The following is a 14,398-nucleotide window of genomic DNA, read 5'->3' on the forward strand; positions in this document are numbered from 1 at the left end:
CTGCGAAATGTAACTCTTAACGCTATCTATTGAATTAATTTATATAACTAATGTTAGCGCCATCTATGCGTTTCTTGCGTAAACATAGGCAACTTGCCGCTACTTTAGCATCACCAATTCACCTAGCATCTTCTGACTGCAATTTAGTATGATATGCTACAACGATGTAAATTAAAATGTGTGTTATTTGTGTAATGTGTATTGGTGATTACTCGAACAAGCACGAACAAGACTTTAAAAATATGTATTAACAAAATAATTGTACCGAAATTTTACTTACAGCGCCATCTATCTTCCCTTCCCGCAGGTATAGGCTGCGTAACGCTGCCAGCGCCATCCGACGGCTACCTAGTGTACCGCAACGAGGACGTGGCGCACTACATGTGCAATGTCCACCATGTTTTCGCCGATACGCGACAGAGGGCGCGCGTCATTTGGTGCTTTGACGACAATAGATGGAACGACACTGTGCCTTTGTGTGTTGGTGAGTTGTTGAACTTTATTTTTATGAGCATAGCTATTACTGACGACTCGACGAGTATCAAATAAAAATCCTACACCGCTAATGGACGTGTCGAAAGACAATTTCCGTTGGCAAAAAGTATGAAAGTTATTACATTTTCTCTTTGTAAAAAAACCAAAATGGTGCAAAATTAGATTCACAGTTCACTATTTCTTCTTCTTTTACACTTCCTACCGGATGAGAGTATGTCGCGATGCGCGTATGTAGAGATGCGGCGCTGTAAGAGCGATATACCCACTGAAAATGCTGTTTGAGCTGATGTGGAATTTGGGGTGGCCCACCGTTATACAACTACACGCCTAAGGGCGATTGTGCACTACAATGAATTTTACTGTCCGGCAGTCCGAGTTTTTCCGGTCCGATATGGCACGCCATTAAATGTATATAGTAGCTTGTGCACTAGACGTAATTTTACCGTCCGACATTTTACTTTTCCCCATTCCGGACAGTTTTTTTCCGGTCCGAGATGACAGCCATGAAAAACGTGTTTATGCTTGTGCACTGCGTCTGGAATTAGTATATTCATGACTTGGCCGAGCGGGGGCGGGCCTCTCTTTTAGTAAAAAGACGGTCAAGTGCACAAGCCAATCATCCGTTTTTTTCATGCCATATCGGACCATGAAAACTCGGACTGCCGGACAGTAAAATTCATTGTAGTGCACAATCGCCCTAATGCATTAGATTTAGTTTCCCCGAAATTGATATATGTAGGTAGGTATTTATTAGGTTATTGAGATCCTCTTATTATTGTGTAGAGCCGAAGACGAAACAGGACACTAGTCACTCTACATTTTTTAATAGATAGACATTTTATTTAATGTAAATCTTTTCACGTTGCTGAAGATATACCTAAGACAGATATTTTAGTGTCCAAAAAGGACCAAAAAATTGTAAAGAAACGTTTATTTTAGTAGTACCTACCTATTGCCATTTCCAACGATGAGTTCGATCAACTATGAGATCGATCAATTAATAAATATTTTATTTATGACTATAAAAATTTAAGAAATATGTTATAAGTAGAGGAAACATCTCTATTCTCTTCTATTTTTAAGAAAAAACCTAGAATAAATTTAAAAGTGGAAAAATGACTGCCTTGGGCGAGACAGCAGCATGCTTGGGTGGCAAAAATCGCAGACGTTTCTGCTTGTTAAAAAAAACCTAGCTTATTAAAACAATTGGTGTCTACGCTTTTTTAAGGTTTTGGTGTAGTCTTTGTAAGCAATAAACACAATAGCAAAATAAAGAATACATAGGCGCCAGTGCCTTTGCCTGAGTCAATTCGTCCCAATATAAAAGCAAACCATTCGATTGTTCTTTTTGTTTTTTACAACCTTTCTCTCATAACAAAGAAATGCAACCAACAAATTGCTTTTGCGAAGGACTTTGTCCGCTAATGTAATGACTAGAGAGACAAAGGATCCATTACTTCATTTATTGCTACTAACTTACTCTATAAAACCCATAGAGAAAAAAATACATAGGGTGCTCACTCCATACATCAGTTTTAGTACCAAAAAGACTATTAGCATCTAGTATCGAGTAGCGGAACTATCAGTACCGCTACTTGACAATAGATGTAGCAGTACTGATAGTTCCGCTACTCGATGCTAGATGTAGACACTGAAATTAATAGTCTGAACTGATGTATGGAGTGAGCACTCTTGTCTTACTATATTTCTCTATGATAAAACCAGAGGAAATTGATAGCAATTATGTACTTATCTTCCTTTATATCTAAAGTTTCAGACTCATAAAAATTAATACGGTCGTATTTTTCCTTTCTGAAAACTAGACGGCCATTTACAATCATACGTCCCGTCCGTCAATAACAACAAAATACTTTCATGAAAACTTTTTTTGATGTTTCGTTTTCGCACTAGGAAGAGAGCACATGCGCAGACTGAAAATCACCCCACTCTTTCACGCGCCTTGAAATATGGAACTAATGAAAGTGACAACTACATTTGTGTGCGTCAGCACTCAATTATTAACGTCAAACGTCTTATAAAGCGAATTCAAACCGTAAACTGATCGTGATAGGGTTGTAATTTGATTATGATTGTTCATTATTTTTATCATGCATTGTAGGGGTTCGCGTTTCGTAAATACAGGGATAGTTCATTCGTCGCTCAGCCGCCGAAGCGTCAGTTCGAATTTAGAACGTGCTGTCACTCGCGTCATCGAAACACGTGCGAAGTGAGTTTTATTATTAATGTGATTCTAAAAATATTTTTTAGAAAGTGTCTGTTATCTGAAAATATTTTTGAGTGTTGTTAGTGATTGTATTAAGTAATAATGTAAGTGTAGTTTATATTTGCGGTATTCAAATACACGTGTTTGAAAGCGGGGCTTTCTTTTTGTAAATGGGCGGATTGTTTTGAAGGCTAAGTAAGATTTTGCATGTGTGGTCGACATTAGCCACATATGATAATTTGCGTAAACACGTAAATGGAGTTAATAATGGCTTTAATTAACAAAGCTAATTAAAAAGGCTTTGATTTCCTTTTCATTTAATATACCAACATAATCCCTCTGTTAGTGATTTCTGTTTATAGGTATTACCTTTAATTCTTGCTGATTTTGGTATATCACACGGTTTTCCTCAATTGAAATACTTACATAATTATTTCCGATTCATGTTTTATAACAAGCAGTAGGCAAGGATCGATTCATTGATAACTCTTTATCAATGAATTACGGGTACGAGTAGGCCAGTTAAAATGATAATTGATAAATTTTCTCATAACTTGACCTAGGTCTTACAAATTCCTATTAAGTAAAGTCTACAATAGTTGTTTGTACAACAAGTGATCAAAGTTTGATATTTCTTCGAGTGCTTATTTTGAGTCCCGTGCAAGCGAAAGATTCTATAATAGATTCACGAGCGTAGCGAGTGAATCTAATTTAGAATCTTGAGCGTAGTAAGGGACTCAAAAGCGCACGAGATGTAAATAACTTTGATCTCGTGTAGTACACAACATTTTTCACCTCAGCGCAGTGAGAACATACCTATTAGACAACTTGAAAAATGTAATCCTTCTTCATCACTTAATACCTGCACTCATGTTTTCTTAAGATATACAAACAATTAAGTTTAATTACCGCAATAGAACACAAAAACAAAACGTAATAATAAATTCCATTAAAATAATATAGAAATAACAAACATTAACTGACACTTCAATCGACAACTTTTTTTTGTAAAAAAATCTTTGTAAGATACGGTCCGAATTGCGGATATGTACTATTTGTCAACTATTAATTATTAAGAATTCATACTCGTACGTGGTTTGGAACGATGCGGTCTGAAGTTTTTCGGGGGTCTATTATAAACCGTGAATATACTGTTGAATGTCGTTTTAACTTTTTTTGTCTGTTTCTTTTTGCTAACAGTGTGAAAGGGACAGAGATAATAGAACCCAAGTATTTCGAACTTTTATTAGACCCCGCATGTTGAAATGACATTTGACTATAAAGGTCACTTGAATGTCATTTTGTCTCACTCAGGGAGCAAAATCGCATTTTGCTCACTGTTTTTAAGAATCAAAGTACCCTTGTTCGAGCTGCTGAGGTGAAAACGTAACTCGGCTAGAGAAGAGGAAGAACATACAGGGTATGTAGATATGTATGTATGTGTGACGTCCCACGGATAAAGGTACCTTATGGCTGGTATGGAGTATGTCCCAGTAATCTACAATAAATAAGCTATCGATAACACAAAAGATCAACCTCGTAAGTTGTGTAGTTAGGAAGATATTATTTTTTGAAAATAATGTTGTAATATGAGCAACTTTACGATAGAGACGCTCTATATAGTGTTAGTGTGTGTGTAGTGTAATAACGCTCATTTTGAGGCTTAAAGACACGAACCCTTAAGACTCTCGAGGCTTAACGCCTCAAAGGGGCAAAGACGATTTCTTACATCCATACGCGTAAAATAAATAAATACAATTCTCAATCGAGTCTTCAAGACTTACGAGTCTTGAGGGCTCGAGCCTTAAAGCCTAAAAATAAGCGTTATTCACAACACTGGCTCTATAAGTACCTACCTACATATTGTAGACTGATTAGTGATTAGTTGGTTTTGATTACTTGATTATAGCTTATTGGTAAAGCTTTTGATCGCGGGCGTCACGTCATGAATAAAATTGTATGACAGCGAAAAATTGGGCAGATGACATGTCATTGTTTTTAAAACCGGGGTGAAAAAATTGTAATTAATACCTCAACGGGCAGTGATCGATTTGACCCCTTTCAGAAGCTTTTTGCGCATATTTTGCATTATTTACGAGTATGACGACCTGTCTGGCCTAGTGGGTAGTGAGGTAGTGACCTTATGATGGTCCTGGGTTCGAATCCCGGTAAGGGCATTTATTTGTGTGATGAGCACAGATATTTGTTTCCGGATCATGGGTGTTTTCTATGTATTTAAGTGATACTTATGGTATTAATTATTAGTGGGATTTATTGTGTATATTAGTTTCATATATATCGTTGTCGCAGTACCCACAAGAGTATGCTCAAGCCTTCTTGAGCATACTGTGGGGCTTAGCTTAATTTGTATAAGCATGTCCTATAAATGTTATTTATTTATTTATTTCTTTTTTGTTAACAAGATAGCCTGAAAACAGTTACAGTCGTAAAACTTTCGTCCCCTTAACAAGATTTAATGACGCGATTAAAGTTAAAAATGGCGCTGACAGCTGTGGCAGTTCTACAACAAAACGTGATTTTTCCGCGTTATATTTTGTCTGTTAGCTTGCTGTGTTTCGTGAACTATTGATAAAAAAAAGTTACTTACCTAAACTACATTTATACAAAGTGGAGGAGAACAAAAACAAATTTCGCTTGGGTATATTATACAGCATAGCGAACTCTATCTATCCATCAAATTCTATCGTAATCTGACCAAAAAAAATCGGCCCATCTATACACAATTTATGAAAACGCCCTCAACTTTCTACTATAATAGATCTGCAAAACCCATATTTCAATGAACCCAGTCGTCATGAACAATACTTATTATTATGTTAACGATTAACCATGACTTCTGTACAATGGACCACTGGTTGATAGCTCTATCTCCGTAATGATAGTAACGGAAATGAACGATTTATTCAACGAGCTCTGATGGAAAGCGATGCGGGCGACTGTACCCGCTTATCAACGTTGATAAGAGGTAATCAGCTGTTGTTGATTATATAGTCTCATTTTATTACATTATTGAACTATTTGTGAAGGTTATTTACTCAATCATAATTTAACCTACATATTTTCAAACGGTCGCTGTTCATCAGGCTGATTAGTTATTCCGTTATTCGTAAGTTACTTCTCAAATTTGTTTGAGAAGCAAAAACGTCGTAATTGCATAAAACTTGAAAGATACGTGATACAAACCTAGCCAAACGTACATCGACAAATGCCAAATGAAAATACAATACGTTAGGTACGGATACGGATGACAGATGTTACGAAAAGAAACGTGACAATTCCATACATTATTTAAGTATAGATTGGCATTTTCTACGCTCGACTTCAGATCGCTAAGTACTTAAATAAATAAGCGTGCGCACACGTAATTTGTAATGTTTAGAATTATAATGTAATGTCCAACTCTCACATCGCTTGAAATGATTGCTCGTAATGTTGCGTGTAGGGTGTGCTCTCAGGTCTGGTTTTCTATACAAAATCAGTCCCGGAACCGGGAATTCCCGGGAAGTTACGGGAGCATTTCCTAGTTGCGTGCCTCACGTTACGTGCTGTCAATGCCGTCATTTTAGAACTAGAATGGAGACTATAGTTCAATTTATTTGACCTATAACAGGAGGTTGGTGTCGCCACGTTATAGGTGTACCTATTGTATCTTAGGGTACTGTTCGGATCAGACTGCACTTTACTGCTGCAGTATTGTGGCGCGACATTACTGCGGACTGCAAAAATGTCGATGTTGCTGTCCAGATTGATACTTACCTATTATTCCCAAAATATCTTGGTTTAGCGTCATGCTTACTAAGCCTTGAACATTACGCGGTTTGTAAACTAGTAAAACTAGGCACAACGGAACTTTACACACGTTTTCACAAGACAGATAGATATAAGATATAAGTATACCTACATGTGTCCTTCAGACAGGTTAAGATAGACCCCTGAATCAATGAAAACTATGCCTAATCTGCGGTCCTAGCTGCACTAGCCATATTTTGTGACTCAAAGGTCAAAACGTTTCGAGAATGCTTACCTAGAGGTCAGCACGTGCTCGGCGGATTCTCGCGACGAGTGGCCATTATGGCTCGTTTAGCGCTCTCATACAGCCCTAGTTAAACCTTACGGCCGGATGTATTGCTGGTGTTTCACACCGTTTTGTTGGAGTAGCAACTTACGAGTAACTCTATATTTAACATTTTTCGTAGCACTATTATTTCAATGAGGGTGTTTTTGTTAGGAGTTGGAAAATGTAGTTATTCCACTCAGAGGCAAAAATACATATCAATCACTAAGTACATAGTATAAAACAAAGTCGCTTCCCGCTGTCTGTCTGTCTGTCTGTATGCTTAGATCTTTAAAACTACGCAACGGATTTTGATGCGGTTTTTTAAATAGATAGAGTGATTCAAGAGGAAGGTTTATGTATTAACTATTAAAAGAAACTTACCTAAGGGAAGTTCAATAGTAATTATACGAGCTTGTTCTTCCAAGAGATTATTATAACTTGTAGTAGTGTTCTGGTACGGCCGTTGTCACAATATTTAGAGAATCCGTTAAAAAACGAATTTTTTGTAGGCGCCTACGTAAATTGAATAGCAAACTTTTTCTCCCCCCCAACCCGCACCAGCCGCCGCCCGCTTCATCGATACGTCACCTCGTCATTCAGTTCAAAGAATTAGTTAATCGGGTAACATATTTATTTTATTTATACATGGGGCTTTAATAAACGGGTTGGGTGGGACTATTCTGGTCTAATCTCTCGGAAGAACAAGCTCGTATAATTACTATTGAACTTCCCTTAGGTAAGTTTCTTTTAATAGTTAATTATACTTCACTTGTTCTTCCGAGAGATTATTATAACTTGTAGATGTTCAGAGTGTTAAATAAAATAAATTATACAAGAAATCAAATTTGATTTATTTGTAACATATGACAATTTAGAGAAATCATTCAATCATTCACTCGATCTGAGACAAAATTGATCTAGCAAAACTTTCCTCAACCTGAGTATCGTCAATGACAGGCCTGTTGTAAAACATTCCAAATACTTTAGATGTGCCGCTCCATCCAGCTGTTTTTCGAATTAATTGAAGGTTTACTCCAAACCTTTGTGCAGCTGAAGTGGAAGCATGTTGGGTGCTATAAGCGTTAAAGATTGTGGTGTTTATTCCACACTCTTTAAGCATTAGCTTCACCCACCGACTGAGTGTCTGAGACGATACTCGGGAGTGTGGTTTTTTGAGACCTATGAACAGTTCATCAACATTGTTGTTGTTTCGTAATGCTTGTGTACGATCTAAATAAACTGTTAAAGTTTTGGCTGGACATATCTCTGGACGTTCCAAAAAGAATGGTAAAACCAAAATAGGCTGAGTTCTATTTAACCCCGAGGTTTTTATAAAATCAGGAATTTTTATGCATATTTTGGTATCGGTCTTTTCAATATTGCAGACTTTTATAATTGAAAGAGTTTGCAAACGATGTGCAGTTACCAACGCGAGTAATGTAATCAACTTTTTTGATAACATCTCTAGTGATATAAGATCATTATTTAAATTACTTAAATAATTGAGTACAACTGAAGTGTCCCAAGTTGAATTATACCTCGGTACAGAAGGGACTCGCCTATAAACGCCTTTTAAGAATCTTGATACTAAATCGTGATTAACTTCATCACCTAATAACAAAACTAAAGCTGATTTATACGTATTTATTGTACCATATTTGGCACCGCGATTGTAAATCGATGATAAAAACTTTAAAATAATTGACGTTGATGCACTATAATAATCGTGATTATTTTGATTACAAAAGTTTAGCCATTCTTTCATACAACACTGATATTGTTTTAATGTGTTTTGAGATATCGAATCTATTAATATATCTAATGCTTCTGTAGGAGCTCCTCTTCTTACGAACGCTTCCCGCATAAAATTCCTGCCATCAAAGACAGTGTTCTGTGAAGCGGATGCGTGATTCTGGAAGGAGACGATAATAATCTTGGATTAGCATCCAGAATCACAAGTTCTGATATCAATAAACGATTGTACAAAGGAAACCATGGTTGATTAGGCCAGTTGGGTACGACAACAATCCCTTTAGCTTTGTCTGAAACAATTTTAGACAAAACTTTTAGAATCAAACAAAACGGAGGAAAGGCATAAAATAAATAACCTTTCCAGCTCAATGTAAATGCATCAGTTGCAGCTGAATTTGGGTCCCCGTGCCATGATACATAATTTTCACATTTATGATTTAAACGGCTGGCAAACAAATCAATTTCTGGTATAGCGAGTTTTCTTTTAATCATCTCATAAGCGTAATCACTGAGCTGCCATTCAGTATCATCATTTAACCGTCTAGATTCAAAATCGGCTACATTATTATCAGCTGATGTAATATATGAAGCAATCACGAAGTTACTTCTAGCTTCACACCAATCCCATATATCTCTAGCTACTTTGTTTAAATGGGGATACTGAATGCCGCCCATTCTGTTTACATAAGCAATAGCAGTTTTATTATCGATTCTCAAAAGTATTTGGGAATTATAATAATCTTTTCCAAAGATCTTCAAAGCAAAGTAAGCTGCGATAAGTTCTAACTCATTTATATGTTTATTAGCTTCATCATGAGACCAAAATCCGTTTGCGGTTTTATTGTTACAAGCCGCACCCCAGCCGCTCAGAGAGGAATCTGAATAAATTTCAATAGCGTATTTTTGATCTCTTATTAAGCTGATTGAAGTATCAATATGATCTAACCACCATTTAAAATCATTTTGTAAATATTTAGGAATGTTAAATGGTTTATCATAATCTTCATTTCCTTTTAACTGTAAGTATTTAACGCGTTCAAACAACTTTGTATGAGCCAAGCCATAAGTTACTGCTGGGCAAGCTGAGCCAAGTAACCCTATCACTCTAGCAAACTCTCTTACAGTGCAACGTGTCATGTCTTTTAGCTTTAAAAGTTCGGATTTTATCGAAGAGCGCTTGTTGTCTGGAAGAACAATAGACAGATCTTTCGAATTTAAAATAAAACCCAGAAATTTACTTGTCATTTGAGCTATCAGTTGACTTTTTTCATAATTAACAGTAAATCCTAATGATTCGAATAGAGTTAATGTGTCTGACAAATTTTCTTTACATTTTCTGTAAGTGTCGGCCAATAACAAAGTGTCGTCTAAATAAATAACAGACAAATGACCTTGTCTTCTTAAGTGTTGCATCACCGGCTTCATTAATTTCGTGAAAACATAAGGAGCTACATTAAGTCCGAACGGTAGCACTGTAAATTCGAATAATTTTGACTTGTATTGAAACCGAAGAAATTTCCTATAATTTTTATCAATACTGATAGCATAATAAGCATCTTTTAAATCAACACAACACATAAAACAATTTTTTGATAATAATTTTATTGCCGTTCTAAGATCTTCTAACTTAAAATGAGCTGTGTCAATAAATTTATTTAATTCTTTTAAGTTAAGTATCATTCGTTTGTCGCCATTTGGCTTGCTTAGCAAGAAAATTCTAGATACAAATTGATTTTTACAAGGTAAACATTCATTTATTACCCCTTTAAAAATCAGTTCTCGAATTTCCTTTAAAAAACACTTATCCTCGTCGGCATTATGAGGAAGAGTAATAAGAGGTTCATTTTGATGTACCTTTCGAGAAAAGGGTATTTTGAAACCTCTAACCCAAGACAAAATAACTTCATCAGTGGTTATTTGTTGCCACTGAGCATAAAAATACTGCAATTTTCCCGCAGACTGCATTACCTGAGAATGAGCTAATATCTCTTGGTCGATGTCGACGACGGGTGCCTGGGGTTCCGGTTGTACTGTCTCCGGGCTGGAGCAGCTGCTGACTGGCGACGGTCCCGATAGCTACCCGTCGTCATCGCTTGATACGCTGTGCGACGCGACGGGCCCCTCCAGTTTAAAGAGTTTGATGCAGTCCTGTGTGTGCTAGGCCCAGCTGTGCTGTCATTTGAACGCTGAGCCGACTTTGCAGGCTTATTTTTTATGTCCGATGCGGATCTAGAACAGGCTTTTATAGCCTTTAATGTCTCTGAAAGACTTTCGCCAAATAAAAGCTTGTCTCGTGTGAGGTCCTTTACCGCATCCTTAGTATTTTTGTTAAGTCCATGAGTTAACAAGGATCTTCGTGTTATTGTGTCCAAATAATGTAAATCGCATAATATTTGTCCTGCTTCACCTAAATGTTTAACAATCAAGTCGCGAGACTGTTTGTCTTGTATTTTAAAAGCGGCATCTAGCGCTCGACCTAAGCAAGTAATACCGGATCCAAGTTGAGACTGCTTTATGACTAATTTTTCATCCCGCTTTACTGAAGAATCTATAACAGCTGCCTTTATTTCTTCATTAAGCTTTGGAGCCTCCAAAAAAGTACAATTAGCTGGAGGTACGTACTTTTTTAATAAATCCGAGCGGAGTTCTTTTTTCAAACCCTTTGAAAGGATGTGAGTCCATCTAACGGCGAGATGAGCATGAATATCATCGCTGTATTCCTTATTTTGCGTTGGATCCTCGCCCAAAAGTGTAAATACGTCGTCTGTTTCGTCTTCATATTGTAATTCGTTGGCAACTCTTTCAATCAAGATGATCGGAACTTGTATCTTTAAAAAAAATAAAGCAGTTGTATTATACTCATAAGATGACTGCTAGCAGTCATCTTATGAGCCTATAGACAAAGCATTCAAATGACATTGCTTTAGATATCACTGTCAGTCATTTAATTGACACATTTAAGTGCTGGAGTAGAAAAAATATATATTATGAGGGTAGACCTTATATCATTGCGTGAGACATGCAGTCGACACTTGCAACGGAATCTAGGTCATTTGGCTTTATACCCTTTTAGTACGATCATTTTTTGTACAATTTTAAGTTTTATGCATAGTTGCGTATACCATTCAGGTAGTACTTGCAACTGGCAGATTTTTTAGTTGCGTATGCCATCCAGGCGATACTTGCAACTACGTAACGGGCTGCTTGTTGCGTAAGCCATCCAGACAATACTTGCAACAAGGATAATATACGAAATATGAACTTACCGTTAATATTTTCGTTGTCAGGCTCTGATTCCGATGTGTCGGTAGAAATAATTCTTCTTCGACAACGCCTTTTTGGAGGAGAAGCACGATCAGGTGAAGAATCTGATCGAGATGGTGATCTTGTTCGCTTTAGATTTCGCATAAGATTTTCTAACTTTCGACGAATCGATGCCCTATCCATGATGAATGATGATGCGTGTGAACAACGGCGCACAAGAACAAAGAATGACGAGGTGACGTATCGATGAAGCGGGCGGCGGCTGGTGCGGGTTGGGGGGGAGAAAAAGTTTGCTATTCAATTTACGTAGGCGCCTACAAAAAATTCGTTTTTTAACGGATTCTCTAAATATTGTGACAACGGCCGTACCAGAACACTACTACAAGTTATAATAATCTCTCGGAAGAACAAGTGAAGTATAATAATTTGTTAACCCGTGCGAAGCCGGGGCGGGTCGTTACAACATAAATAATAAATTTGTCCACCGTTTTGATAATTTTTGAGTTTTTTTATCTGTCAGTTAAAGTTTAGGTCTGTTTAGGTCAATCGAATCAATTTAATTACAATCGTTTGCAGTAGACGAGAATTCGGAAGGAAATATGAAACTTTGGCAAATTTTTCACTCGAGAGTCGTTGTTCCTTTTTTAAGAATTAAATAAATCTTTCCAAGTTGAATTTAATTAATATTTTCAAGCCTTTCCTTAAACTTGGCCGCGTTAGCTAAAACTTTTGTTTGTCTCTTACATCTTCTCAAAGAAAAGGAAATAATTGAGACTATCAATTAGGTACTTTTTTTATGATATAGGAGGCAAAAGTCGTGTTCTTGGTAATTTCAGATAGTATCGTTTATCGAGTGTATGGACTGAATGACATATTTTGCCGGTTTGCCACTGACTTTAGAATATTTAGATACGTAGGTAAGTATAAATAAGGTTTTTTAATACTGAACATTTTCATTCATTACCTACCTTAGTTAAGGTAGGACCTTAATGGATGAATCAATCAAAATACCAATGTCACACTAAAGTAAAAATAAACTTAAAAATACATGTCAACAAAAAATACCGATTTGTTAGATGTATTTTCCGATATTTTTTTTTTCTTGTATAATAAATTCCGATCGTCTTTTTTCCCTGTATAAAAATTTCCGCACGCCTTTTTTCCCTATAGATATATTTCCTGGTATATATAAATCTGAACGCCTTCTTTCCGTATAGACATATTTTCCGATAGATTTATTTTCTTATACACAAATATCTGAACGCCTTCTTTCCCTGTATTTTTTTAACATAATGCAATATTTTATAGTCCTTAATTTTACTAGGGGACAAATTCCCGGCTGTCTTTTTTCCTGATCAGAAATTTTAAAATAGATATGATTCTTGATAGAAAATTATATAATATGTATTCGCATGTTCGCAATTTTGCCCGTTTACGTTACTACCTACTTACACTACAACATAAAAGTTTATTAAAGTTTCTTGCCTAACTAAGTACAACGTTTCACTCGTTTGATTTGATTACTGATTGGTAAAATTCCTTTAAAGATAACTAACCATGATACACAAAATATTCCACACAAGATTGCAAACAGGGTCCAAGCAAATAAGAAGTTTTGCCCCTAGTAAAATGAATGACCATGAAATTTTTCGTTAAACAACAAAAATACAGGGAAAGAAGGCGTTCAGATATTTGTGTATAAGAAAATAAATCTATCGGAAAATATGTCTATACGGAAAGAAGGCGTTCAGATTTATATATACAAGAAAAAAAATATACCAGGAAATATATCTATAGGGAAAAAAGGCGTGCGGAAATTTTTATACAGGGAAAAAAGACGATCGGAATTTATTATACAAGAAAAAAAAAATATCGGAAAATACATCTAACAAATCGTTAAAATATTTGTTAATACATAATACGCAACTTTGTATGGAAATTAGCAGTCTTTACTACTCTCCTGTCTCTGACTTTATACAAAGCACGGGTCGGCAACTTTCTTTCATCCTTTTAGTCCTTTATTTTCTCATTTTTCGGGATTTAGCCGTGGGCGATTAATATAGGTACACGTGCCTATTTTATTTATTTTTAGTCTTTGTACAGGATTTTCTTAGGTAAGTAACTATATTTATTAAAAAAAGGTACCTTTTGCTGTGGAACCCACATGTCTTTACTATTTCATATCTAGTGAATCTCTAATTCATTTCCCGAATCGCGCCGTTATAGTCAATAAAACCGGACATTATATTTTATTCATTCACTACAATTTAAACTTATCTACTTACATACCTACATGTTTTATGTGTGGTGATTTAGGGTCGATTGTACTACATACTTAAAACGTGTGTCACCGTTAATACGTTTGCTAATTGCACAGTTCACTGCTGATTGCCCTTCATCAGTCCGTCAATTATGGTTGGCGGTACCCTAAGTCTCTAGGGTAAAATCGAACGCGTTTATGGTGCGATTAATGGATTGTAGTGGCTATACTGTGTGTGGCACAGAATAAATATACGTACATAATTCAAGTTTAACAAAACCAATGTTTAACAGCGAACCATGTTGACCCTCCCTAACGTATGACG

The 14,398-nt window shown here is 36.2% G+C and overlaps 1 protein-coding gene across 2 annotated transcripts in view; it reads left to right on the top strand.

Annotated features, from left to right (window-relative positions):
• The window catches only part of LOC134648336 (uncharacterized), a 170,525-nt gene that overhangs the window by 100,222 nt on the left and 55,905 nt on the right, over positions 1–14,398 (top strand). For both annotated transcript variants that reach the window (XM_063502847.1, XM_063502846.1), the window contains exon 6: positions 308–484. In XM_063502847.1, coding sequence (XP_063358917.1) covers positions 308–484 — 177 coding nt within the window. The remainder of the gene's footprint in view (positions 1–307; positions 485–14,398) is intronic.

The sequence above is a fragment of the Cydia amplana genome, chromosome 5 (genome assembly GCF_948474715.1).
Source record: "Cydia amplana chromosome 5, ilCydAmpl1.1, whole genome shotgun sequence".
In the NCBI taxonomy this organism is placed as follows: domain Eukaryota; kingdom Metazoa; phylum Arthropoda; class Insecta; order Lepidoptera; family Tortricidae; genus Cydia; species Cydia amplana.